General features: G+C 40.5%; 2 protein-coding genes across 5 annotated transcripts in view; both read right to left on the bottom strand.

Moving 5' to 3' along the window:
* Positions 1-7,156: 7,156 nt before the first annotated feature.
* VAMP3 (vesicle associated membrane protein 3) lies at positions 7,157-18,083 on the bottom strand. The gene is made up of 5 exons (XM_072608747.1): positions 17,511-18,083; positions 13,694-13,775; positions 11,693-11,851; positions 9,826-9,877; positions 7,157-9,006 (listed from the first exon to the last, which is right to left on the bottom strand). Coding segments are annotated over exons 1-5 (315 nt in total). The 5' UTR covers positions 17,513-18,083; the 3' UTR covers positions 7,157-8,986.
* A 2,604-nt stretch (positions 18,084-20,687) lies between these two features.
* Positions 20,688-24,482, bottom strand: part of LOC140504140 (calmodulin-binding transcription activator 1-like) — a 1,000,289-nt gene continuing 996,494 nt past the window's right edge. For all 4 annotated transcript variants that reach the window (XM_072608745.1, XM_072608742.1, XM_072608743.1 and 1 more), the window contains one exon: positions 20,688-23,962. In XM_072608745.1, the coding sequence (XP_072464846.1) occupies positions 23,893-23,962 (70 nt within the window). In that variant the 3' untranslated portion in view covers positions 20,688-23,892. The remainder of the gene's footprint in view (positions 23,963-24,482) is intronic.

Raw genomic sequence — 24,482 nt, 5'->3', positions numbered from 1 at the left:
CCCCCTCCCTTATAATTCTAACTACATTTATTTTGCTTGCACACAAGCTTAAACATTTTTTACACAATCAAAATTGTACATGAAGCAGCAGTATACAAGGCAGTGTATAGAATGCTGGAATTGGAGTCATGAAGATTTGGGTTCAAATCCTACTTCGGACGCTTCTTGGCTGTGTTATTCTGGACAAGGAATTTAACTCTTTTCTACCTCAGTTTCTCCATCTGTAAAAAGGAGATAATAATACCACCTACTTCCCAGGGATGTTGTGAGGACCAAATGAGATATTTGTAAATCACTTTGTAAACCTTAAAGCCTTATATAAATGCCAGCCATTACTAATTTTTTTAATGATTGCCTCTTTTTCTTGTTGATCCTTTGTTTTTGAAGAAGACCAATGACGTTACTCGATGTCTTGACTGGTGTATGAACACTATGCTAAATACAAAAGCTAAAGCAATCCCTGCCTTTAAGAATCCACATTCTAAAGGAGGCAGCAAAGCGTTTGGGTTTTGGTGACCAGGGAGCCTTATTTTGACTCAGAAAGTTATAGAAATGGTAATTAGTGACATCAGGAAATAGACACATACCCTCTTTCCAGTAGCATTTGCATTATTGATTGTGGTGCCAGAATTGGAAAAGGGAGTTGGAGGGATAGAGTGAAGGGATCGGAGGAAATATGTATAACAGTGATGTGGTTTTGGAAAGGACCACAGGGGAACAAAGTGAAAAGGGTGGCTGGAGCTGACCTCTATCTAATGGTGGGGGTGGGGGTGGAGAATGTCTGCTCCAAGCATGTGAAGACTTTCCCTAGTTGAATAGGTAGATGGGAACAATTTGTTCCAAAGGCCATTAAGGCTGTGGAGTACTTTGAGCTTGGTCTCCCTTGTTTAGTTAAGAATTGTCCCCCTAACCACAACTGTGCTACTTCTTCTTCCCTTTTCTATTTATTCCTTGATATGACCTTCAATATTTAGGTCATATATCCATTATGAATTTATTATGGCATATGGTATAAGGTGTTGTTCCAAACTAATTTCTGCCAGGCTGTTTTTCAGTTTTCTTAGCAGTCTTTGTGAAATAGGGAATCCTTACACAAGTAGGTGGTGTCACTTGCTTTATTAAACATTACAAAATTTAGAAAAAAAAAAAGAATGCTAAAAATTGTCTTAACTTGTAATTGGGAAAAAATAAATTATTGTTTTAAAATAATGTATAACTGCTTACCATAGCAGGTGTGTAGGGGGAGGAAGGAGAGAATTTGGAACTAAAAATTTTTTAAAATGAATGTTAAAAAATGTCTCTATGTAATTGGGAAAAATATTTAAAAAATACAGCATTATGCTATGTTCAGTTGCTTTTGGGTTTTGTTTACCTAATCTCTACCATTAATCAACTTCTGTATTTTTTTCAATTCAGTACCAAATTATTTCAATTATTGCTACTTTGTAGTATAGTTTGAAATGTGATACAAGGACCCCTTGATTTCCACCTCTCCTGTTATTTTTCTTGAGGAAATATCCCTCCAGTTGAATTACATTGTTTTCTGTGGGGTGTAGGGTGTGTACAGCAAAGACTGGTATCTCTGGTGTGACGGCTGCTGAGCCCTTTTGAGGGCTGCTTTCCACCTTTGGTGTCTACCTGATCCACCCAACTCTCCCCTGTGGCTCCAAGACGCTGTAGCATGGGCAGTGGCCACACCCCAGTAAACTGTTTCAGCAGATGGGCTAAACCAGACTGAGAGTAACTGAGGGGTCTCAAACCCATCAGTGACTAAGGCGGGGCAGGCCTGTCTATCCCAAGCATGAGAAGCCTTTCACTGGTAGAATGGATGGATGAGAACATTTTGTTCCAATGGCCATGAAGGCGGTCATCCAAGGCATGTTGAGCCATCACCAGTCGTCTTGACTCCATCCTGCCACCAACTCTGCCTCATTTAAATCCAATATATGCACAAATCAAAAGATATTACCCATACCATTTTACCGTTTTTACCTACCTTGGAGTCCTGTGGCAACAGGCAAGTGATGAAGCTTCAGGTGCATACACACTGAAAGCTATAGTCACAACCTTGAAAACAGGCAGCCCAGGCCATAGGATTGTCTTCTCATTGGAAGCAGCAGTGGAATTCGGCAGCCCCTTAGGTATTTGAGCAGCTTTTAAAGATTGCACTGTTCACCTTCTGGTATGAGGAAGGGGCAAGAAAAGGTGTAGAAGACTGCCCAGCATCAGAGAAGGTGCTGTGCTCTATGAGCAAAGCTGAATTGAAGTAGCTCAAAAGAAACGTGAGAAGTGCAAATTTAGAGAATCCACCCCAAATGTTCACATGGACTATTTGTGCCTGATCGGGGGTAGAGTTTGTATGCTCAACCATAATAGGTCACACTGTAACTTGATTCTAACTTAGTGATGTCATTTTGGTCCTCTTTGGGGACAAGGGACAACAGCCATTGTTTTCTGTAGTTTATAAAGGAACTCTTTGGTAGTTTCATTGGTGTGCTATTAAATCTGTAAATTAATTTAGTATACTTTTAGTAGTATAGTAGTATAATTTTATTGATATTATCCAATCATGAACAATTGATATTTTTCCAACTGTCTTCCTTTATTTCTCTGAGGTTTTTCTTTTGGTGGTTGTATTCATACAAGGTGTCCCCAAAGTAAAGACTTTGGATTAAGACTTTAAGAGACATACTGTTTAAGTATCTTGGTAAGTCAACTCCCAGATATTTACTATATCTTGCAGTTACTTTGAATGGGACTTCTTTTTCTATCTCTTCCTACATTACTATTCAGAAAGGCAAGTGATTTTACAGATTACTTTCTACTTTACTGAAATTATTGCTGCAGTTAATTTTTTAGATTAATAGAGTTCTCTAAGCAAGCCACTATATCATCTGTAGTAATGATGAAAATTTTGTTTCTTCTTTGCCTATGTTTATTTTTCTTGTTTTATTGCTACATCTAGCATGTCCAGAACTATGTTAAATAGTGGTGAACATGAACCTCTGTGTTTTTACCTCTGATCTTATTGGAAAGGCTATTCCACTCTGAGATTCTGTGACTTTAAGATTTCATTGCCAAATCTAACAGGTTTTTTTTCTGTCTTAATTCTCCTTGATCAGGCAGTCAAACATTTATTAAATATCTACCCTATGTCAAGCACTGTGTTAAGGAATGGGAATAACAAAGACAGGAGGAAAAAAAAGTCCCTGCTTATAAGGGGCTTACAGTCTAATCAGGGAGACAATGTGTAAAAACTATCTACAAACAAGCTATAGATAGGATAAATGAGAAATCACCAATAGAGAGAAGGCACTAGAATGTAAGGGGAATGGGGAAAGCCTTCTTGTAGAAAGCAGGATTTTAGCTGTGACTTGAACTTGGCAAAGGCAGGAGATAGATAAGGAGGGAGAGTATTCCAGGCATGGACAGCTAGAGAAAATACCCAGAGGTGGAAGGTTGCATTTGGCTTCTTGTTTATTTGTTTCAGTTGTGTCTGACTCTTTGTGTTCACATTTGGCAAAGATACCCGTGTGGTGTGTCAGTAAGGACCCCAGCATACACAGGAGGGCCTACTGTACAGTTTCTTAGATCTGCTTTTCTAAAAGGAAAGCAACTTTTGAGGGGTTGACAAGCACTTTAATCATTCACTTAGTTCAGGGGGAAAAGTCAGCATCCTGAACTTCAGAGAAAATACAAACAGAGAAATAAAGACCAACAGACGCTGTAGCATGGGCAGTGGCCACACCCTGACCATAGACAATACATAGAATCCATACATCATTATCAGAGAGAGACAACATCTGGGTTTAAAACGGCAGCTCAGAGTCTCATCTGGCACAGGAACCTTCTTCCAAAAAATAAGCCCCAACTCTTTTCAGGGCTGGAGGGCATGACATGACCCTGTGCCTCATTAGAATTTAACAAAAGGTGTCTGAGGCCTATTAATGGGTGGGGAAGATCTTTAACTCTTTCCCTTACCCACCACTAACCTTACAAGTGGTTTGCACTTTCTTCTCCAGTTCATTTTACAGATGAGGAAACTGAAGCAAATATGTGACTTGCCCAAGGTCACACGGCTAGGAAGTGTCTGAAGCTGGATTTGAACTCAGAAGATGAGACTTCCTGATTCTAGGCATAGACCACGTGTTACCAGCGTAACTTAGCTGCCCCCTGCATTTGACACTTCCTGGCTTGAAACTTGGCCTTCCAACATCCTATTTCTTTCTACAGCCTTTTTTTTCTACTTACTTAGCAGGTTCCTCTTTCTCCTCTGAAGTGTGCTGAATAAATCTCAGGCCTGTCCCTCTCTGCTTTCTCTTTGCATACTTTACCTCCCTTAGAAAACATCTATTTTGTCAGCTTTAATGACTACTATGGGGATGACTCTTAAATATGTATCTCCTTGCTCTTATCTCCAGATGCTCATTAGAGATTACAATTGGATACATTGTCCTCTAATTTAACTCACTGTCAAAAATCAAGACTCCTCTCCCCAAAGCAGCACTTTTTTTTTTCTTTCTAAAAACAGCTTCCCTGTTCCTCTTAATACATGCACTGGGCTCTGAATCAGATGTTTGTGACAAGGAAGGGAATAGGTAAGAGCATGTGAGCAAAATCATGGAGGTTGGAAGGATTATAGCATCTTTGTGAGATAATAAGTCTGACCTGAATGAAGCAGAATAGGATAGGCAGGGCTGGGCCACATCGTGAAAGGCGTTTTAGAGTAACTAGTACAACAGTTTACACAAATCATCCCAATAATGTCAGGGAAAACAAGTTTGAAAGACTTTGTAACTCCTGAATGCAGTGACCTCAGAGATGAATGCAGATGAAAAATGTGACTTAACAAGACCGGTAGAGAAGCATGCCTCCTGCTTCTTGACAGAGAGGGGTGACAGAGGTACAGAGCATGAGATATCTTTTCATTTTGTGGTTGCTCAGTCTCTTCAGTCATGTTCAATTCTTTGTGACCCCATTTGGGGGTTCTCTTGGCAGAGATACTGGAGTGCTTTTCCATCCCCTTCTCCTGCTCATTTTACACATGAGGAAAATAAGGCAAATGGAGTTAAGTGACTTGCCCAGAGTTACACGGCTAGTGTCTGAGGTCAGATTTTTAAATCAGGAAGATAAGCCTTCCTATTCCAGGCTCAGCACCCACCCACCCTGCTGCCATTTTTTCCTTTAGTCAAAGACAATTTGTTTTCTTTTATTTGAAAATGTTATGGTAAAGTGGGAGGGGGAGGATGATTTTATTCAGAGAAGTGAATTAGTGGTTAGTGATAAAATTGCAAAAAAGAGCATTAATAAAAGAACAACAAAAATACATGAAAGAAAATGAAACATTAAAGAGGATGAAATCCAGGCAATTTTGTAACTACCCTGTTAAATGTAATCCACATATTGAAAAAAACCCCAAATTATGTAACTGAAGCTTATTAGTTTCTATATTGTTGTTCTCCCCCTTTTACTTGTATTTTTTGATGACTAGGGTCACACTTGATCATAGACTCATGAGGTTTTTGTTGGAAAAAACAACAGATAAAAATATTCTTCCTGATGTAGAATAAATCAAAGCCAGGACAGGGCAGCTAAGGAATCCCTAAGAAAGGCTGTTGCAATAATCCATTAGTGAGTCAATGAAACACATGATTTAGAGTAGTGGCAGTGGGGATGGAGAGACAGATAGAAGAGAGTTAGCAAATCAGAGCAAGTGCACTTGGTGACTGAGAGGAAATAGGAGAGGGACGAATACAAAACATCAAGGCCTCCAGTCTGAGTAACTTCAGGGCGTAAGTTAATGTAACAAACCAGGAAGAAGCAGGAGACATTTTGGTGTGGGAGAGAAAGTACTTGGCCAGGGACATGTTAACGTGATGGCATGACATTCAATATTTGGGAGACAGAGGATTAGTATTTGGGTGAAGTGAATGTGATGAAGATAATGTATGTGGAAACCCTCAACATGGGGATTAACTGAAGCCATAAGACAGGGAAAAAGGAACAATGAGGTGCACAAACATTACACATAAATCAGGATTTCACTTTCCAAGGAAATCTGAGTAATACTTAGCACTTTTGGTTTTGATGCTAAGGGAGATTACAGGGAATATAAGCAAATTCCTGGTACTTAATCTTTTACTGAATGACTTTAATAACCACCGAGGGGTATATCTTTCAAGATTAAGGTAAGAAAGTCTCTGTATTCTGCCCTATATAGAGCACAGGGCCTGGAGTCAGGAAGACCTTAATTCAAATCTAATTTCAATGCTAACTAGCTGTGTGACCCTGGGCAAGTCACTTAACCTGTTTGCCTCAGTTTTCTCAACTGTAAAATGAGGATAACAGCACGTTTCAGGGATGGTGTGAGGATTAAATATTTGTTAAAAGTACTCAGCAAAGTGTGTGGCACATTAATGTGTGTGGTGCTTAATAAATGCTTATTCTGTGCTGTACTCCCTGCCCCCAGTGATACCTAACCCAGAGCATTATGTTCAGCTCTGGATGCCACAGTTGAGGATGACACTTGATCATCAAGTTGGACTATTCCCAGAAAAGGGCAACCAGAATGTTTCAAAGGGCTCGAGTTCATATCTTACAGAATCAGCTGAAAGAGATGGTAATGCTTAGCAATGCTGGAGAAGCAATGACTCGAGAGGGATACATCAGCTGTGTTCAACTATATGCCAGGCAACGTGGAAGAGGGATTAGGCTTTTTCAGCTTGACCCCAGGGGCCAGAATCAGGAGTGATGGAAAGAATCTGCCAAGTGCCAAAGTTAGGCCCCATTTAAGGAAACAGTTCCTAACAACCAGAATGGCCCCAATATCATGGGTTCCCCCTCATGGGAGGTCTTTAAGCAGAGGTTGGATGACCTCTGGGATGTTGTAGCAGGGAATTTCTTTTCAGTTTATGACTGTGGAGGTTCCTTCTAACTCTAAAATGCTGTGATTCGTTGATAGTCTGGGGATCACTTAGTTCTATAAAACTGAGTGTGAAGAGGAAGAAATGATTAATTTCACAATGCTCAGTGCAGAAACAGACAATAGGGAGGCAGGAGATGGCAATGGAAGGGAGAGGGTGAAAGCCAATTCTGAGATGCGCTCCTCGCACAAAAATTCCAGTTTACAATCTTGCAGAGAATCCAAGGACAAGTGTTACATCCATAAACATTTTATTCAGCACGTTACAGTAGGGGAGGGACCCAGTTTAAATACATGGTCAGAGACAAGCAAAGCATTCTTGGTTTAAGGCAGTAACTGTGGGTTAGATGCTAAGGCAAAGAAAGGAGCACCAAAGTGTTCGAGTTACAACCAGACAGTGGGATGTCTGCAAAAGTTATTGGTGGCACTTGGTAAACTAACAGCCGCTCTCCCGCTAGAGCTGTACAAAGCACAAGCTGTTTCTACATAAAGATAAAACATTTCAGTGATGGCAGAGGAACAGACATTTAAGAAAACTGAACTCAACTCTCATTTGCCCTTTATGTCACAAGTTTTGTTATGTTAGATGCAACCAATTGAATTGCAATTTCAGAACAATAAGTAACATTATGCTGAGATCTCAATTTTGCCCTAAGATCTCCTGGGGCTATTTTGTCTATCTGTTTAATCCCCTGTTCAGATCATGTGCTCTGACACAGGAAGAGACTTAGTGTATTTTAGAAGGGTAACTGATGCATGTGTGATGGGTGAAATCTGAAATAACTAATAAATAAATAAATAACACTAGCTATTTCCAAAGTAACACTTTGGGCACATTTTGTTATATGAAAAAATTCCAATTTCCTGTCCATCTTTCCCCTGTAAAAAGCGCCACTGGCCACCTCAATGGGCAACAAGAAAGCATAATTTAGAAGTCTGATTCGGGAATGGAGGGAAAACTGGGAATGACAACAAAAATATACAACCAGCTATAACTGGTGCCAAGAACTGGGCAGTCTGACTTGGTGCACCAACCTAATTCTCAGGGACATGCTTATACTGCAAACTGTCAGATGGAGAACAAGGAGGAGGTGCAGGAGTGGAGAGCTTCCATTTCACTTTGGATTTGGCTTCTTAGAGAAAAACACAAGCAGAAACACAGTAACTAAAGTACTTTGAAGAAGGTAAGATTTTATGAGGCCAAACTTTGAACACAACGTTAATAATATTCTAATTCTTCTGGAAATTGGATTCCCATTTGGCACTTTCTTAAGCTATGGCAAACATGCCTTAACTGGAACAGGCTGAGAATCTTTACTGGCATTTAATGTTTTGGCAAAAATAGAAATTTTGGTACTATCCACAGTACAGCTTACACATCATCACCAATGACTCAGAAGTCTTTTTGCCAATGTTTTAAAGGTGAATCACACAAATCACACCATCACATTTTATCACTATCTGACGTGAAATATAATGAAAAACATTCAGTAGTGTTTATAAAGGATAGTGGGTTATTTGCTAAGGCATCAGAAAAATATCAAAATTAAGGCACAGCAGTTCAACATGGCAGATTAGTGCTGAGCAGTAGTTTAGTTTTCTTTCAGGAAGGCACATATTGTACATCTGATTATTCATTGGTTTAAAATATGGATTAGAAAATATGAAATTCATGTGAAGAGGAAAGCAGGCTTGAACAACTTTTTTTTTAACCCTATTTCTAGAAAGTCAGTGGCAACATTACATTCAAGTCATGAAACTCCGGAACTTAAGAAGTCTTCATCAGCCCATATGGAAGTTTATCAAGGCACTGTACAAAATGTGAGCTGGGCTACTGACATTTCTAATTAGGAGTATAATATGTATATGTGTGTGTGTGTGTATATATATGTATTACATATATATATATTAAAAAGGCAATTCCCTATAAATTGAACTTTACATTAACCAACAAAAATAATTTTGTTTTATATATAACAGTACATAAATTTGATAATACAGCAGGCTTAAGTCAAAAGACTTGATGACGTTTCTCAAACCACAAGCCTGAGCTTCACTGGCTGTTCATGAAGAAATACTCCACACTAATAAACAAGGAGAAGGGATAGAAGGAAGAAAAAAATAACATTTTAGATGTGAATTCAAATTCATAATTTTTGTCTAAAATTAATATTTTAGTCTAAATAAATACATTTTTGGCAACAGGTCATGAAAATTCCATTTTGGGGATACCCTAACTGGTTTATCTAGACTATTAAGTAGAACTGGGGATTTTCCAGAAAAAAAACCAAGACTCCATTCATGTCACTTTCTTTCCAAAGGAGGAACTCAACATCAGTAGAACAAATAGTCCCTGGGAGACATATTTCTCTAAACAATTTCCAACTACTGGGCTAAAAATGACAATGGACTATGTCATTTAGAGGAAGGCAGTCAGCTTTAATGTAAACATTCAGAAGGAGGTAGTGCTCTGTTAGCAACAGATAAAAGAGATAAGCCACACTGTAGAAATCAGGGACTGACTGAAGTCATGAAATAAGATTTAGCTAAAAGAATAAATCAAATTTAATTATATAGTAATAATAGCATTATTGCATGGTTACGCATTGTTGGAGGAAATGAGCTGAGAAAGGAAAAAAGGAGAGGGGAGAAGAAAGAAAGAGGAGAGGGAGGAGAGAAGAGAGAAGGGAGAGGGAAAAGAAAAGAGAGTGAGAGGAAGAGGAAAGAGAAGAAAAAAGAAGAGAGAGGAGAGGAAGATAAAGAGAGAGAAGAGGGAAGAAAAGGAAAAGAAAGACTCATAAGCTTTAACAGCTTAAAACTGAACTAAGACTTTTGAGACATTATATCTAAAAATGACACTTGAAAGAGTATTTTCTCATTCTGTTTGTCGCACATGCACTCACCAACGATGATGATGATGATGATGATCACAACGGCAATTAGTATCGCCCACATCTGTAACAAAACATATTCCATTCCACATCTTCAAATGTGTTGATTATCCTGCTTACTGAAGAATACCATACAATAGTGAAATACCCTGACAAGAGACAAATTTACATTGTTCTACTCATTGGAAAAGAAATTAAGAAAGCTAATAACTCCATGAAACATCAAAAAACCAATAAAACAAAGTCAAAAGAATGAAAAAAAAATAGAAGAAAACATGAAATATCTCACTAGAAAAACAACTGGCCTGGAAAATAAATTGAGGAGAGATAATTTAAGAACTACTGGACTACCTGACAGCCAAGATCAAAAATGGAACCGAGATATCTTATTTCAAGAAATTATCAATTATCATTATTATTATCTTTGATATCTTAGAACTAGAGGGTACAATATAAATTGAAAGAATCTAACAATCACGTCCTGAGATACCAAAAGGAAAAATCACAAGAATATTATAGCCAAATTCCAGAGCTCCCAGGTCAAGGAGAAAATATTGCAAGCAGCCAGGAAGAAACAATTCAAATATCTTGGAGCCACAGTACGGATAACACAGGATTTATCAGCTTCTACATTAAAGGGTCATAGGGCTTGGAATATATTATTTGAGAGGGCAAAGAAGCCAGGATTACAACCAAGAACCACTTATCCAGCAAAATTGAGTATAATTCTTCAGGGGGAAAAAATGGCTTTTCAATGAAATAGAGGACTTTCAAGCATTCCTGATAAATGGACTCTGGACTTCTAAGTTACTTGGGAGCTTGTTCTAGTCTACTCCATGCCCAAAGGGATATTCATATTCCTGGGTTCCCCATATGAGGAAAGGATTATTACTTCATCTGGATGAGAACTTTTCCAAACACTAAGCAAACAGACAAAAAGGACTCCAAATTTTATAAGGGCAGATTTGATAATTCTGTAAAAAACATATTAGTTATTTTGACCATCATCTTTTTGTAGCTTTTTCCTAATCTTCTGCCAGGGTTCCTGTGGTTCTGTTCTGTGGTAGACTAACCATTCCATCTCTGACTTGGGCTATGTATCCTGTGCCCACAGTTCTATCACAAATTTCCTGAATTCTGTGCTTTGGATACCCTGCTCTGTATAAGCCTGTCACAGACTATGGGGAATTCTTGTTAGTATAGAGGGACAGAAAAAAAATGATGTTTAACATTTATATGGCACTTTAAAATGTACAAAAAACTTTTCTCTCAACAACCCTGTAAGGCTGAGAGGGAAAATTCACAGTGCTATAAAACAAAGATGAAAACAACATGACATGTGATCTAATCCAACTCCTCCCCACTTTTTTAACAGATGAGGACACTGAGGCTCAAAGAAATTCTGTGAATTGCCTATAGGCATTCTGGGGTCAGGACTTAAGTTCCTATCTCTGACTCTTCCAGTCCTGTGCTAAATTACACCATCTGTCTTTAAATACTTTGAGGATCATAGGACTTTGAGCTGGAATAGACTTCAGTGATCCTCCATTCCAACACCCTAATTTTACAATGAGGAAAACAAGGTTCAGAAGGTCATTTGTCCAAGGTCCCTGGGGAGTCCAACAGGACCTTTTGACTCCAAACCTACTGTACTTTCTATGATTCCATGTAGTCCATGAAACTCATCTTTGGGACTGATGGGCATTCTATAAATGCTTCTGACAGGAGGCAATGGAAGTCTTCTTTTCTGGACCACCAGATTCATGATGGTCACATGCCTGTAGAATTCTGTATTCATGAGGAGCTTTCTAGGACCGATTTCCCCTGAGTGAAGGACACGATTTGAGCAGAGAAAGTCGTGTAAAGGGTGTAACTTTACCTTGCAATTCTTCCACCAGTACTTCCTCTTCAATTTGGCCGCGCTCGTCTCAAACTGGGAAGCCCCTGCTTGCAGGGCGTCAGCACGATCATCCAACTCAGAGAGTTTCTGATCTCGCTCCAGAACTTTGTCCACATTGACTCGCATAATGTCCACTACCTAAACCAAGAAGTTCACAAAAGTTAACAAGACTGAACAGAATTTCCCAATGACATCAACTGTTGTATTTACCCTTCCAATTTTTTTTTTCAGGAAAAATCTGTTACTTTTGGCAAAAGGCCTCAACTAAATTTCCAAAGCAGAAAACAACGGAAAGGAATAGTGACATTACAGAATTAGAAAGTGTTTCTGAGAATGAAACTATGTGACTTTTCAGAATTTCATAGAAGACCATCAAACCTTCATATTACTATGTCTACTGAGTAGTGTTTTACCAAACAAGTTTATACAAGACTGTATACACGTAGTGAGTGTAGTGGAAATAAATGAATAAGGTTAAAACTTGATCAGCTGAAGTACATATATGCAACAGAGGTGGGAAGGGAGCAGCTCACTTACCCATGAACCAAAAGTTGCTTATTCCTATAGTTGCAACAATTTGAACTGAATTGACGGGACCTTGAAATGATGTGTCATTATTTTGTTTTGTAAATATCCATAGGATCTTGAGAAAAAGGCTGTTTTCTAATCTGCATTGTAATACTCCCTTCCGCAGGTAGGTTAACAGAAAATAATTCCCTCGTGTAATTTCTGCAGCTAGTAAGTTGTTTGATCTTGTCCATTTCTAAGCATTCTTGGTCCTGCAGTGGCCTGAAACTCCTTGCAGGCAGCTTATGAAAAAATAGACATGATTCTAATTTTCTGATTCCAAATATAACATTTTTGTTATTTTGAGGGAATCAAATCTGAAATATTCTGAAAACTTTAATAGCTGGTATCTTCACTAGCACTTAAAAGAACTGCAAAGACACTTTACATACAGGTCATATGACCTCTACAAACCACCCCACTTTACAGATGAGCAAACTGAGGCTCCAAGAGGTGGAGGGACTTTAGTGTGGTAACAGAACTAGTGCCTGAAGCAAGATTCAAAGCCAGATTTTTCCCAACTCCATATCCAACATACTTCTCACTATACCATGCTGCCTCTATGTACATGTCAGTGTTGAGCAATAAGCAACTTTCTTTTCTACAATTTTTAATGAGTAACTAGTGAGCGTTATGTTCCACCCTGGCCCCAGCTCCCTTTGCCTTGTGGTATATAGTTCAGGTATAACTCAGTGGCTCCACAAATGCACATTATTTTGCAGACATGTTCAGTGCTGTCCACTTTTAAACACAGTCAAGAAGGGTCTGCAAACGTTGTCAAAAACACTTTTTAAAAACTTGGGACAGTAATACTGTCAAGCTAAAGGGAGAGCTATCTAATCCATTTTGATTGTTCTAAAACACTGGGAAAAATTTGTATTTCATATATTAATACGCAATACAATAATATAATACATCTATTTACTTGTATGTTGTCTCTCCCATTGGACTGCAAATTCCTTGAAAGCTCCTTTTGTCACTTTTTGTATCCCTAGTTTAGCATAGGGTCTAGCATATGGTAGGCACTTCACAAATGTTTGCTGACTGACTTACAGCATGCACTTAAGAAGCAGCTTGCGTGTTCACAGAAACGGCAGCAGGTTAAAAGCGTCCATGCCACCTATAAATCTAATCTTTACAGTCCTCTAGTGGGCAGGGCACAATGTGGCAGACAGCTCCCAGGGCACTTTTAAAAGCATTTGATTTACGGCTATACAGGCATTCATTCTAATTAGTAAGTGTCCGACTTCCACTCGTATCAGAGCTATCAGAGCCCAAGGAGGCGATAGCTATGATCTTTTTGCCATATACTTTTCAATTTGAGTCCAGAGTGTTCACAGTTTACAGTTAATGACTAAGCTTTCCCATCTCTGTAGTTAGAAGTTATAGATTTATAATGTCCCAAAGCCATACCTCATCTACTTGATTTTGTGCCTGCTGAAGACGGCGGTTACTGCCAGAGGCAGCACCAGAAACAGAAGGCCCACCTGTCGACCTGCAACATACAAAATTATAACCATGAGCAAATTATAACACATTTTCAAAATAAATTCATATCTGAGAATATCTCATTTATATCTCAGAATATAGCTTGGTCCCAACTAGTACAAATAATGAACCCCCTGAAGTGGCTGTATGTAATTGAATTCATGCTATTCAAAGTTATGATAAAGTAAAATACGGTAACTGGTTCCAGCCTATGGAAATGTACAGTGCAAAATTTAAATTGGTAAGACCTTCTGATCGCCTAGTACAACAAAGAGGAACTACAATGGAACAAAAGCTTCTTCGATTTTTTCTTTTAAACATAATCTTTCTGATAGTAATATGTCGAGCTTCTTCTAAATCTTTTACTTCCTTTGAAATTTCCCAACACTTCTAAGATACCGTAAGTTAAATCCTCCAGTAGAGATAGATGGGGTGCAACATAGTCTACTCTGTGCCATGATCTAAGACACAATGCTTTTAACTTCCTGTTTATACAAGTTTCTATCATTTCTTACGTAGGTGATATTCAGATGGTACTTGGAGGTTTGCAAAGATTTTGCTATCCATCATCTTATCTGACCCTTACAACAACTCAGTAGAGCAGGCAGGTACTACTTAACGGTATTCTCTTTTTGCAGATGAGGAAATTGGGTTTAGGAAAGTGAGGGACTCCTCAGAGAGAGTGTACACAACCTTTTAAGTCAAGTCAATAAGCACTTATTAAGCACCTACTGGTGCTGGGCACTGTGCCAAGTGCTGGGGATATAAAGAAAGGCAAAAGCAGCATCTGTCCTCAAGGAGCTTTCCATGTAATGGGAGAAGACAAGAAGTGAACAATTACGTACACGTAAGTTTCTGACAGTGAAGGCACTGAGATTAAGGAGGACTGGTAAATGATTCTTGCAGAAGGGAGGCTTTTAGCTGAGACTTGAAGTAAGTCAGAAAAGCAGTAAGGTGGACATGAGTAAGGAAGAGGTCCAGGTATGTGGAATGGTCAGTGAAAACGCATGGACTTGGGAAACAGAGACTCTTACTCAAGGAAGAATAAGAAAGCCAGTGTCACTGGATGGTAGAGTTATGTGGACATAAGTGAGGTACACAAAAGCTAGGAAGGTAAGAAGGATCTAGGTTATGAAAAACTTTAAAAGCCACACAGAGGATTTCATATTTGATCCTATGGGCAATAGGGAACCACTGGAGTTTACTGAAAAGAAGTGACATGGTCAGATTTGTGCTTCAGGAAGATCACTGACAGCTGAGGGGAGGATAGTCTGGAAGGAAGAGGAGTGAGACAGAGAAGCCAACCAGAAGGCTATTACAATCATGTAGGCGTGAGGTAATGAGGGCCTGGATCACAGCAGTAGCAGTGTCTTAGGAGAGAAGGGGGCATGGTCTAAGAGATGTTGTAAAGATAGAATCACCAGAACACGGCATAAGGAAAGATAATGAGTTTTTAGTTCTGAACAAGGAAATTAATCCTTATCAGTTCAGGGTATTTTCATAGTTAAGCCTAAGAATTGTGGACCACACCTTTGCCTCACCCCCATTAAGGACATAGTTAAGTTCATTTGCTATAATTATTGTTTCTTGCTACTTCTGAATGTAATTTTCAGGAATGAGCATTATTAAATTCACACTACCACTAAATAGTAGGTAAATGAAGAAATAACTGGGATAATGCTCATAGCTTTGAATTTATCTATCCTTCAAGGCCAAGATCAAATTTTATTTTTCTCATGAATTCAATTCAATAAATGTTTATTAAGCCTTTTGTGCATGTAAAGCACTTGAGTCAAGGCTCTTCCTAGGGCTGCAAAGCCAAGAAAAATTTAATAGTACCTACCCTCAAGAAACTTATGTTCTATTGGAGATAGAGAGCCATCACACACACAAATAAACACAAAGTATATGAAAGGCGATATAAAGTAACTGTGAAAGGAAGAGACTGCCAACAATGGGGAGGGACAGAATCAGGAAAGTTTTCTACTAAAAGGAGACACCAGAATGCTGCTTTGAAGGAAATGGCATTCCTTGACCACTCCAACCCAGAGTAGATACTTTTATTAGTTGATATTTAGTCAGACGATGACATGTAAGGTTATTTTTGCAATTTTTTCCCAACTGGAACTTAAATTCTTTGAAAGCAGAGACTGCCATGTAATTCTATGAATCACCCATAATGTTCAACATTATCTTGAACATATTGATGAGCAGCTATGTGATGCAATAGATAGAGAGCCATGCCTGGACTCAGGAAAACCTGAGTTCAAATATGGCCTAGATACTCACTAGTTGTGTCACCCTGGGCAAGTCATTTCACCATTTGCCTCAGTTTCCTCATTTGTAAAATGAGATAGAGAAGGAAACAGCAAACTACTGCAGTATCTTTGCCAAGAGGATCCCAAGTGGGATCATGAAAAGTCAGACATGACTGAAAACAACTGAACAACCACATAGTAGTACTTAGTATGGGGCACCTAAGGTGGAGAAGTGGATAGAGTGCTGGGCCTGAGTTCAGATCCAGCCTCAGACACTCACCAGTTGATGGACCTTGGTTAAGTTACTTCACCTCTGCTTGCCTCAATTTTCTCAACTGTAAAATGGGGCTAACAATAGCATTTACTTCCGAGGGTTGTTAGGAGAATGAAATGAGATAATATTTGTAACGACGTAGTAGGTATTATATAAATGCTAGCTGCCATTAATACTCTATTTTGGTGGAATGCATTTTCTTTCCTGAGAAGCCAACGAGACTATTCTGATTCTAGTTTCCTAGCCTCCTTTCATTCTCCAAACTTGAGCCCCCTGGGGTGCCAGATAGGATTCTTGGTAAAATCTTGGGTAAGCTCAGGAAAAATGCATTTAAAAGGTCACACTGTAAAGCACAGTCACCAAAGGGACCTTAAAATCCTAAGCCACATTCCTTCAAGAGGAAAAAGTGAACACTCCCAAAGTTGTGCACCGGTGACAAATGTCTGACTGCAGGGAGAAATGTTCCACAAGCACTCCACAAGAAAGTAACTCAAAATTCCTAGGAAGCCTGGTTCCTAGACAATAATGTTCATGATCTGACTTCTCCCTAAAGATCCACAGCGACCCCCTGGGGGCAGCCACAGCGACCCCCTGGGGGCAGGGACCCCCCCCCCAGTTCATGCTTCTTTACTCGCTTATGTAGGGAACCGTTCCAGCGCTGCCAAAGCGCCTCCCTGAGCCTCAGTTTCCCCCTCTGTAAAATGGGCACACATATCCCCGCCCCACACAGGGTCGTTCTCGGGCTCCAAGGGGACCCCGCCTAGAAAGCGCTCCGAAGGCGCTACATAAACGTCATCACCGCCGTCATCATCGTTACTGCTGCCGTGCCCACCACGGAGACCCTTCCAGAACGGAAAGGGCGGAGGGGGCGGAGGGGGCCCAGGAGGGGCCAGGGCCCGGGGCAGGGTCTCCCGCCCCCTCCCCCTCCCTTCCACGTCCAGGCTCCGTCCCCCCCGCCGAGGCGCGATCGGAACCCCGCCGCCGCCTCCCCTCGGCCGCTCCGGACCCCGGGGCTTCCCTCCTCAGACTGGAAGCTCCGCGAGGGCAGGGCCGGCTCTATTCGTAGGGCGCGTACGAGAATACAAGCGTACAGGCTGCGGCCCGCGTCAGGGCGTCCCCCGCAGCCCGGGCCGCACGGAGGGGGCACGCCCCGGCAGCAGCCGCGGAGCCAGACCCCCGCCCGCTCGGGCCCCGGAGGCGCGTCACTCACATCTCGGCGGCTGGCCCCTTCGTCGGGAGAGGAATCGCTCTGGCGGGCTCTGCGGGGCCTCGGAACGCGGAGGGTGGAGCGGCTCACGGACGCCCAGACTCCGTCTGCCTGCTCGCCTGCCAGACTGGTGGGCGGGGCGCGGCTGGTGACGCACCGGAGGGAAGAGGCGGAGCTTGGAAGCGAGGCGTACGCACGCACGCACGCACGTCCGTCTGCACGGGAGAGGAAGAGGGCTTAGACGCACGCGCGCAGGCGCGCGGGCACACCTCTCCCTGAGGAAGTCAGAAAGGGCGGAGGCAGGGGCGTGCGCGTGCGCGCCGACCAACGGACGGAACGGATTCAACGGGCGCTGCTGCCGCTCGCGGCGCTGTGACTGACAGAGCAGAGGGGGAGGGGTGGCGGCCGCCGTCCGTGCCCATGCCCTCCCTCCCTCCCGCTTCCCTCAGTCTGCCCCCCCGTCCAACTCTCTCTCCGGGCTTTCTTTTTTCCCCTCCCCTGGTTGAGTTTCTTTGGACCCTTGTAGGAAGCCGCAGGAATAGGCGGCCCCAGCGGGGGGAAGGAAGTGGCCCGGGTAAGTGAGGGTGGGGGCGGTGCCCTAGTCGGCCTCACCCTGGCCTCTGCGCTGACCCCTCCCAGGTGGGGGTGGGGCGGGGGTGGGATTGGAGAAGGCGGGACCGCGAGTGCGCGCATGCGCGCTGTACTCCCTCTGAGGCTGCCGGGAGGATGGTCCCTCTTCCCAGGTGAGGTAAGCAGTGCCCGCTGTGCCCCATATATAACCGTACAGGAGGGGTCCGGGCAGACCTGCATTAGAACTGGGAGGTATTTATGAAAGCCAGACGGATACAACGAGCTTGGCATTGCCTCCCATGTTAGCAGACCGCTTAATTCGTGCTTTTCCCCAGTCATTCCTAAATAAATGCACAGGTCCGAGCTGCGATAAGTGTGTTTTCCGCCAAAAGATTGGGAGGGACCCTGGCTCTCTTAGTTACCCCTTCGGTGACTGAGAAAGCAGCGTGCCCCATACGAATCTGAATCTGAATTTTCTCATCAAAACGAGTCCAGACTAGGGAAAGGATACAAGGGATGCCCTCAGGGAGCACAGAGTCATTGGAGACCTGACTGACAGCTGTGCACCTTTAGTAAGACAGCAGGTGTGAGGCTGAGTGCTGGGATAATCAGATTGATTCTGTCTTTTAACTGATCCTATTTTATGGTGACTTGATTTTGTCCAGTTATGGCCCAAATCGTGGTTCTTGTCTCTGAACTTAGTATGCAGTGAATTAAGGTTAAAAGTCCATTCTTGCCTCAAGGGATTCTGCTTTCCTTGGGGGATGCAGGTGGACATCAGGGAGTCTGGTCTGGTATTTTTACACCACCAAACTGCCCTTCAAGGGTGTCTGGTTTACTCTGCAAAGAAGTCTGGTCCACTTTATCTAATCTTGCGGGTAGACTCAAGGAACATTCCTTAACTACAGGAGAGGAAAGGGGTGTTTGTTGCTAGGCCCTGGTTCCCAGTTTCCAACCAATCGTGTTGTCGCCCCATGCCTCAGCTCTGTAATCATTCATTTTGATTTCACCATTCATGATGCTGAGCTCTTGTTTCCCGCCTAGGAAGTTATGTTCTTTGCTCTATACTCCCCAAAAAAGCTATAAAAGAGAACTATCTCCCACATTTGGAGGGATGTCTTAGCTTCGCTGAGGAAACTGTGATTGTATTTATTGGTAAATTCACACTTTACTAATAAATTGGTCATGCTTAGAAATTTGTGCCTCGGTTTACCTTCTTTTAACAGTTAAAGTAGTAACCTTAAAAGCAATAGGAAGAAAAGGGATTCCAAGAGTAGTCAAAGAAAGCTATGTTGGCAAGATGAGATCTGTGGTGGAATTTGAAGGATGGGTAGAATTTGGTTAAGTAGAGGGGAGTAAAAGTATTTCGAACCTTGTGAGCAAAGGTACAGGGCAAGAACAGTGGCCAAAGAATAATGAGGACATTTGACAGGAAGAAAGGGTGCGTATAGATGAAGTAGTTAATAAGACTGGATAGGGACACATTTTGGAGCAGAAGAATTGGGATTGGAGTTGGCAATAGGGAACCAACATAGGTTTGTGAACAGGGGAGTGACTTGATAAATGGGAATTTTTAAGGAAATTCTTCCACTAAGGCCTTGTGTCTTGGTTGTAGGTTCCTGAAGCTATGTAAGCAAAGCTTAGGTTTGGGGAGGCCCTCTCAAAACAGAAAGGCTCTGAATACTGGGTACCAGTTCTCAGGGTATCAGTCCTGCAAAGTTTGAAGAAGCCAAAGATGTGTGTGGTGTGGTGGAGCCTGGCTAGGGAGCCAGTTGTTAAAATGTCAGTGTGAACATTTACACCTTAACTTGACTGCTGATTGCCTGGACTTAAAGCAATCAAGGAAATGTTGGTAATTCAGACTCAACTTAAAAGTATGTCAAGAATACGTTACCCCTGCCCCCAACAAAAACAAAACAACAAAGGATTGTTAAACATTTAGTAGCACATGCTGGAACTGGGTCAAATGATGGGGCTGGACTAAATGACCTCTAAGGTTTCTTCCAGCATTAGGTCTATGATCCTATGAAGGGTGATCGTTTTTTTTTTTTGTCCATAACCACTCTTAGATGTGGTAGAGTTGTGCTCTGCATCTGTGGAAGGGCCCTGTAAGATATTAATGAAATCCCAGGTTGGAGTAGACTGGATTTAAAGTGGGAAGAGTCTCTTGAGGGAGAGACCAGCTAGGATATTGTTGCAATAATCCAAATGGGAAAGGTGCAAAGGGCCTAGGCTAGGATGCTGGCAGTGGGAATGGAGGGGAGCCCTGTAGAACTTTAAACAGCTTGCAAGATTGTCACTAGTGACTCAGAAGGCTTCATAGTTACATGTTTTTAATTCAGTCTGGTATTTTAAATACAAAGATTTTAAATGATTTCTCTGTAATTTAACCCATTTAAGTAACTTTATTATTTGCAAATTGAGTAGAACTTTCCTGAGATGTGCTTTGGAGGGCATGTGTGAATCATGTTCATTAAAGACAGATTCTGGACCCAAACTTTGTTTTTTGAAATGGATACGCTTGAAACAACATGAAGTTAAGCACAATGTGCCCTGGTTTTAAATAGCCGAGAAATCTAAATTAAGAACAAAACACACCAACACCTAGTATGGGGAAATTTTCTTCATTTTTAATTTACAGCAGAAAGAATATAAAGCATTCAGAAAACATTTTCCATATTTTAAGGGCAATTCAAAACATTTTGCATGGTTCCAGCAGCTGAGTTCTTCAACAGATCCATTGATTCAGTGATGCTTTACATGCACAATTACAAAAATAAAACTTACAAAAAGGAGACATCTAGACTAGTTTTACATGCAAGTCTTGGGGACCCCCCGTTGGGCGCCAACTACTGTGTGGAACTGCCATAAGCGACCGTGCAACCATAGAGGGGGTTCATGTTATAGTCTTTATTTCGTTCACACAGTACAGCTGATTTCAAATGTGTAATAATAGCAATTAAATTTTCAGGAGACAGAATAATATTAGCTATTAATTTTTATAATGAAATCCTACTCCTGGCACTTGGGAATTCAGATTATCCAAGAAAGCTGCGCTTACCTATCATCTTATACTCAAAACTATGATCCACAACCAAGAAAAGGGCGATCAGAAATGCATTCTTTCAGTGGAAGTGCATTTTTAGCTAACTCAGTGGTCAGTGGTGGGTTATGCAGTAGGCAGTAAACCTACTTTCTCTTCCCTCCAGGAAGACCCTCTGAGTTGGAAGAGTAACATTAAGTATTTCTATATCTTACTGAGTCTTCTATCTTGCCCATCTAATAAATGTATGTGAAACGTTTTTTTTGTAGAAATGTGAGGGTTAAAACAAATCCACTGAGGTCATTACTCTTGTTAAAGATCCATTCTTTTCATAACAAATGGAATAAACATGTCTAAATTCACTTTTAATACAGGACATTTCGAAAGATCTGGCCTTCACATTCCATTCCCATTTGTGTGTGCAATTATGTATATGTGTTTATGAGTGTATAATACTCAGTGTTCTCCTACAGGCCCAATTTTGTAAAATAATAGATGTTTTGGGACTGCAACAGCTGCAGCATGAGCCACACACTTAAAAAAAAAATTGAGTTAGGTCAGTTTACAAATGTACAGGTGGCTGTTCGTTGTGGGACTGTCACTGTTGTCAGAGCTGATCACGAGCAGTAAGACGTATACTGTACAGTAATTCAAGGTTGGCAGTGAAAGGAAGTAATTAAAAAACAAGTACAATTATAGAAAAGGCACCAAGAGCACTGACCCCAGTTTTTACCCCAATCCTTTTGTATATACCTTCCTTCCAAAGACACCAGTTTAAAAGCTTCTTATTTGTGAATATTTTTAGGCTTCACAACAAGCCTTGCATTTTCACTTACAGTTGATGGCCAAAATCAAGTAAGAACAAAACTAATTGTCATTAACTTTACACCAACTGATCTTCAGACTTAGCTTGGAAATTTTAAACTGGTATCAGCAAATACTAACTTACCCTCTCTTAATTTAACATTAGTAGTTTCTATTTTTTTTTTTAAAGTATCTGATTTCTTTGGCTCCTCATTATGTGGAAATAGTAATATACCATGACACCCCTACAAGACCAGTTTGCATCATTTTAATTTTAATTTTTTTAATTTTTTTGTGCAATTTTTATTACATTTTCTGACTTCCAGCAGGAGATATGAAAATGTGAAACATATTTTTCTACTTTCAGACTATTTCTTTTTTTTTTTCAGTTTATGTTCATTCTAAGTGTTCTTTATTGGAGTGAGTGGATGGTGTTAAGCTATATACTGGTTTTTCTTATGATTATCTGCTTTGCAAAATTAACTTAATTTTCTTAAGCAATATTAGCATTCACATTACTTGGCACCATTGGCAAAAAAAGTTAAAATAAAATTAAATCAACTCCCGGTAGCCAAAATTAAATGTAAACATATCCTTTTTTTTGTTTTTTAGTAATGTTACTCTGCCTTTTTTTCCTAAGTCTAAATACAGTAGCTCTTTTTTTTTTTGCAGTTTAGTCATGCTTTAGCAAAATGTTCTTCTAAAGAACATTTAAAATAAAGTACTCTTATAGTGAAATAAAGTTTTTGTTTCATTTTACAGACCATAGCCACTAATGCTTTGCTTTTTTTCATTTCTTTTTTTTCTTGAATTCATGCACATATCTCTGTTTTAATATATACAATATGTACAAACAATACATCCACACTTTTCTCGCTCATTCAGACAAAACTATACAAATAATAATTTTATCTTGCCATGTTATTGACCCTTTGTGAATAAAATATTTAGTAATTAATCAATATAATCCCTTTCAAATAGTATTTCTCATTTTCCATTTCTACCTTCTATATATACACAGAAACTGCTCAGTTTTGATGAAATATCGCCAAAATATGGATTTTACTGGCCAGAACGCAGCACCACACTGATCTCTTAAGTGGCATAATGTCCAGGCAATGTTTTATGGTTCCTTAGAATGACTAAGAATTTCCAAGGTTACAAAAAAAAAAAAAAGCTACATGCTTTACTAATTATTCTACATAACTTTCATCTCCCATGAAAGTAAGGCAAAAAATAAAGTGCTGGACATGAGAAAAAGGACATGATGACTGATATACTTTGCAGGTTTACGAAAAAACCACACACACATGAAAGAAACTTTCAGACTTTCCTTAATCTGTACTTCCTTATTTCCCATGCATTACCCGTTTGCTTCACACATCCACCCCTCTGCAAATTTCCACAAGACATTAAAAACCTGCAGATTTAAAAAGTTGCATTAAGTGTGCTGTAGAGAGATAAAAAAAAAAAATAGAAGAGCAAAGGAAATGAGGACACACACGGACCCAATAAAGATTTGTACGATCTAAGCCCTCCATCGAGACTCCAAAGATTCAGCTTCTTGGAAATGATTGACAGGTGCAGGAATAGCGTTTTCTCTGTTGCTCGTGCATTCCCACCTTTTCTTAACTATATTTTTGGTATAATATTTGTCCAGTTCCACACGATGTTTGAATACAGCCCTAGATGAGGATAACCGTTTCTTTCCGAGAGAAGGAAGCCTCTCGCAGATTCCTCTGGTGTCTTGTTCTCCCATGATCCAACAGAAGATTGAGTTCCAAGATGTCTTGCTGAACAAATTAAAAGTTGTCCATGAAAGTGCAAATGCAATGACCAAAACATTACTGTTAAAATCCTGCAGTTGAGCTTCCGAAAACTGCAGTGGGTTTTGTTTGTTTTGTTTGTTTTGTTGTTGTTGCATGTCTCTGCTAAAAACAGAAAATGAAAACAGTCTGAAAAGCAATGTCACATTGCTACGGGATGCTGCTGCTGCTGCGGGTCTTCAAGTTCCTTGGCCTTTTTCAATTCTTTCACTCTGAAAAAACAAGAGACTGCTTTGTAGTATCACCCCTTCCAATGGAAGAAAGACTCTCCTAACCATCCCTTCTACTATGAAGCACATCCCCAAGGCATGGCAGAGAGTCAATGGCAAAAAAAGAAAAGAAAAGAAAAGAAAAAGCGTTTTGTTAGAGACTTGGGAGACGCAGGGGACCTCTGAACTGCTAGAAAATCAGAAAAAGACACCGAGAAGGAAGACAAGTTTTACCAGCTAATTAATGATTCTGTGGTTAGGAATGCTCCTCCTTTCGTTAGGCACTGCTTTGATTTCACATTCTAGGAATACAACAAAATCAGATTCCATTACTCTGTTACATCAGATCGGAGGGTAATGTGTAGAAACTGGAAAAACAGAACCAGCAGCTCTTCCAACTGGTTTGGTTGGCTAACAGCAATGCCTCCACATCCTGTGAAGTTGAGGAATTGAGTAGACACAATCTACTCAGCTTTTGTGTACTTAGATACAAAACTAAACTTCACTGAGAGAATTTTTCTGA

The sequence above is a fragment of the Notamacropus eugenii genome, chromosome 5 (assembly GCF_028372415.1).
Source record: "Notamacropus eugenii isolate mMacEug1 chromosome 5, mMacEug1.pri_v2, whole genome shotgun sequence".
Taxonomy (NCBI): Eukaryota; Metazoa; Chordata; class Mammalia; order Diprotodontia; family Macropodidae; genus Notamacropus; species Notamacropus eugenii.
Note: the sequence above shows the minus strand (reverse complement) of the source record. Positions and strands in the feature narration are given on the sequence as shown.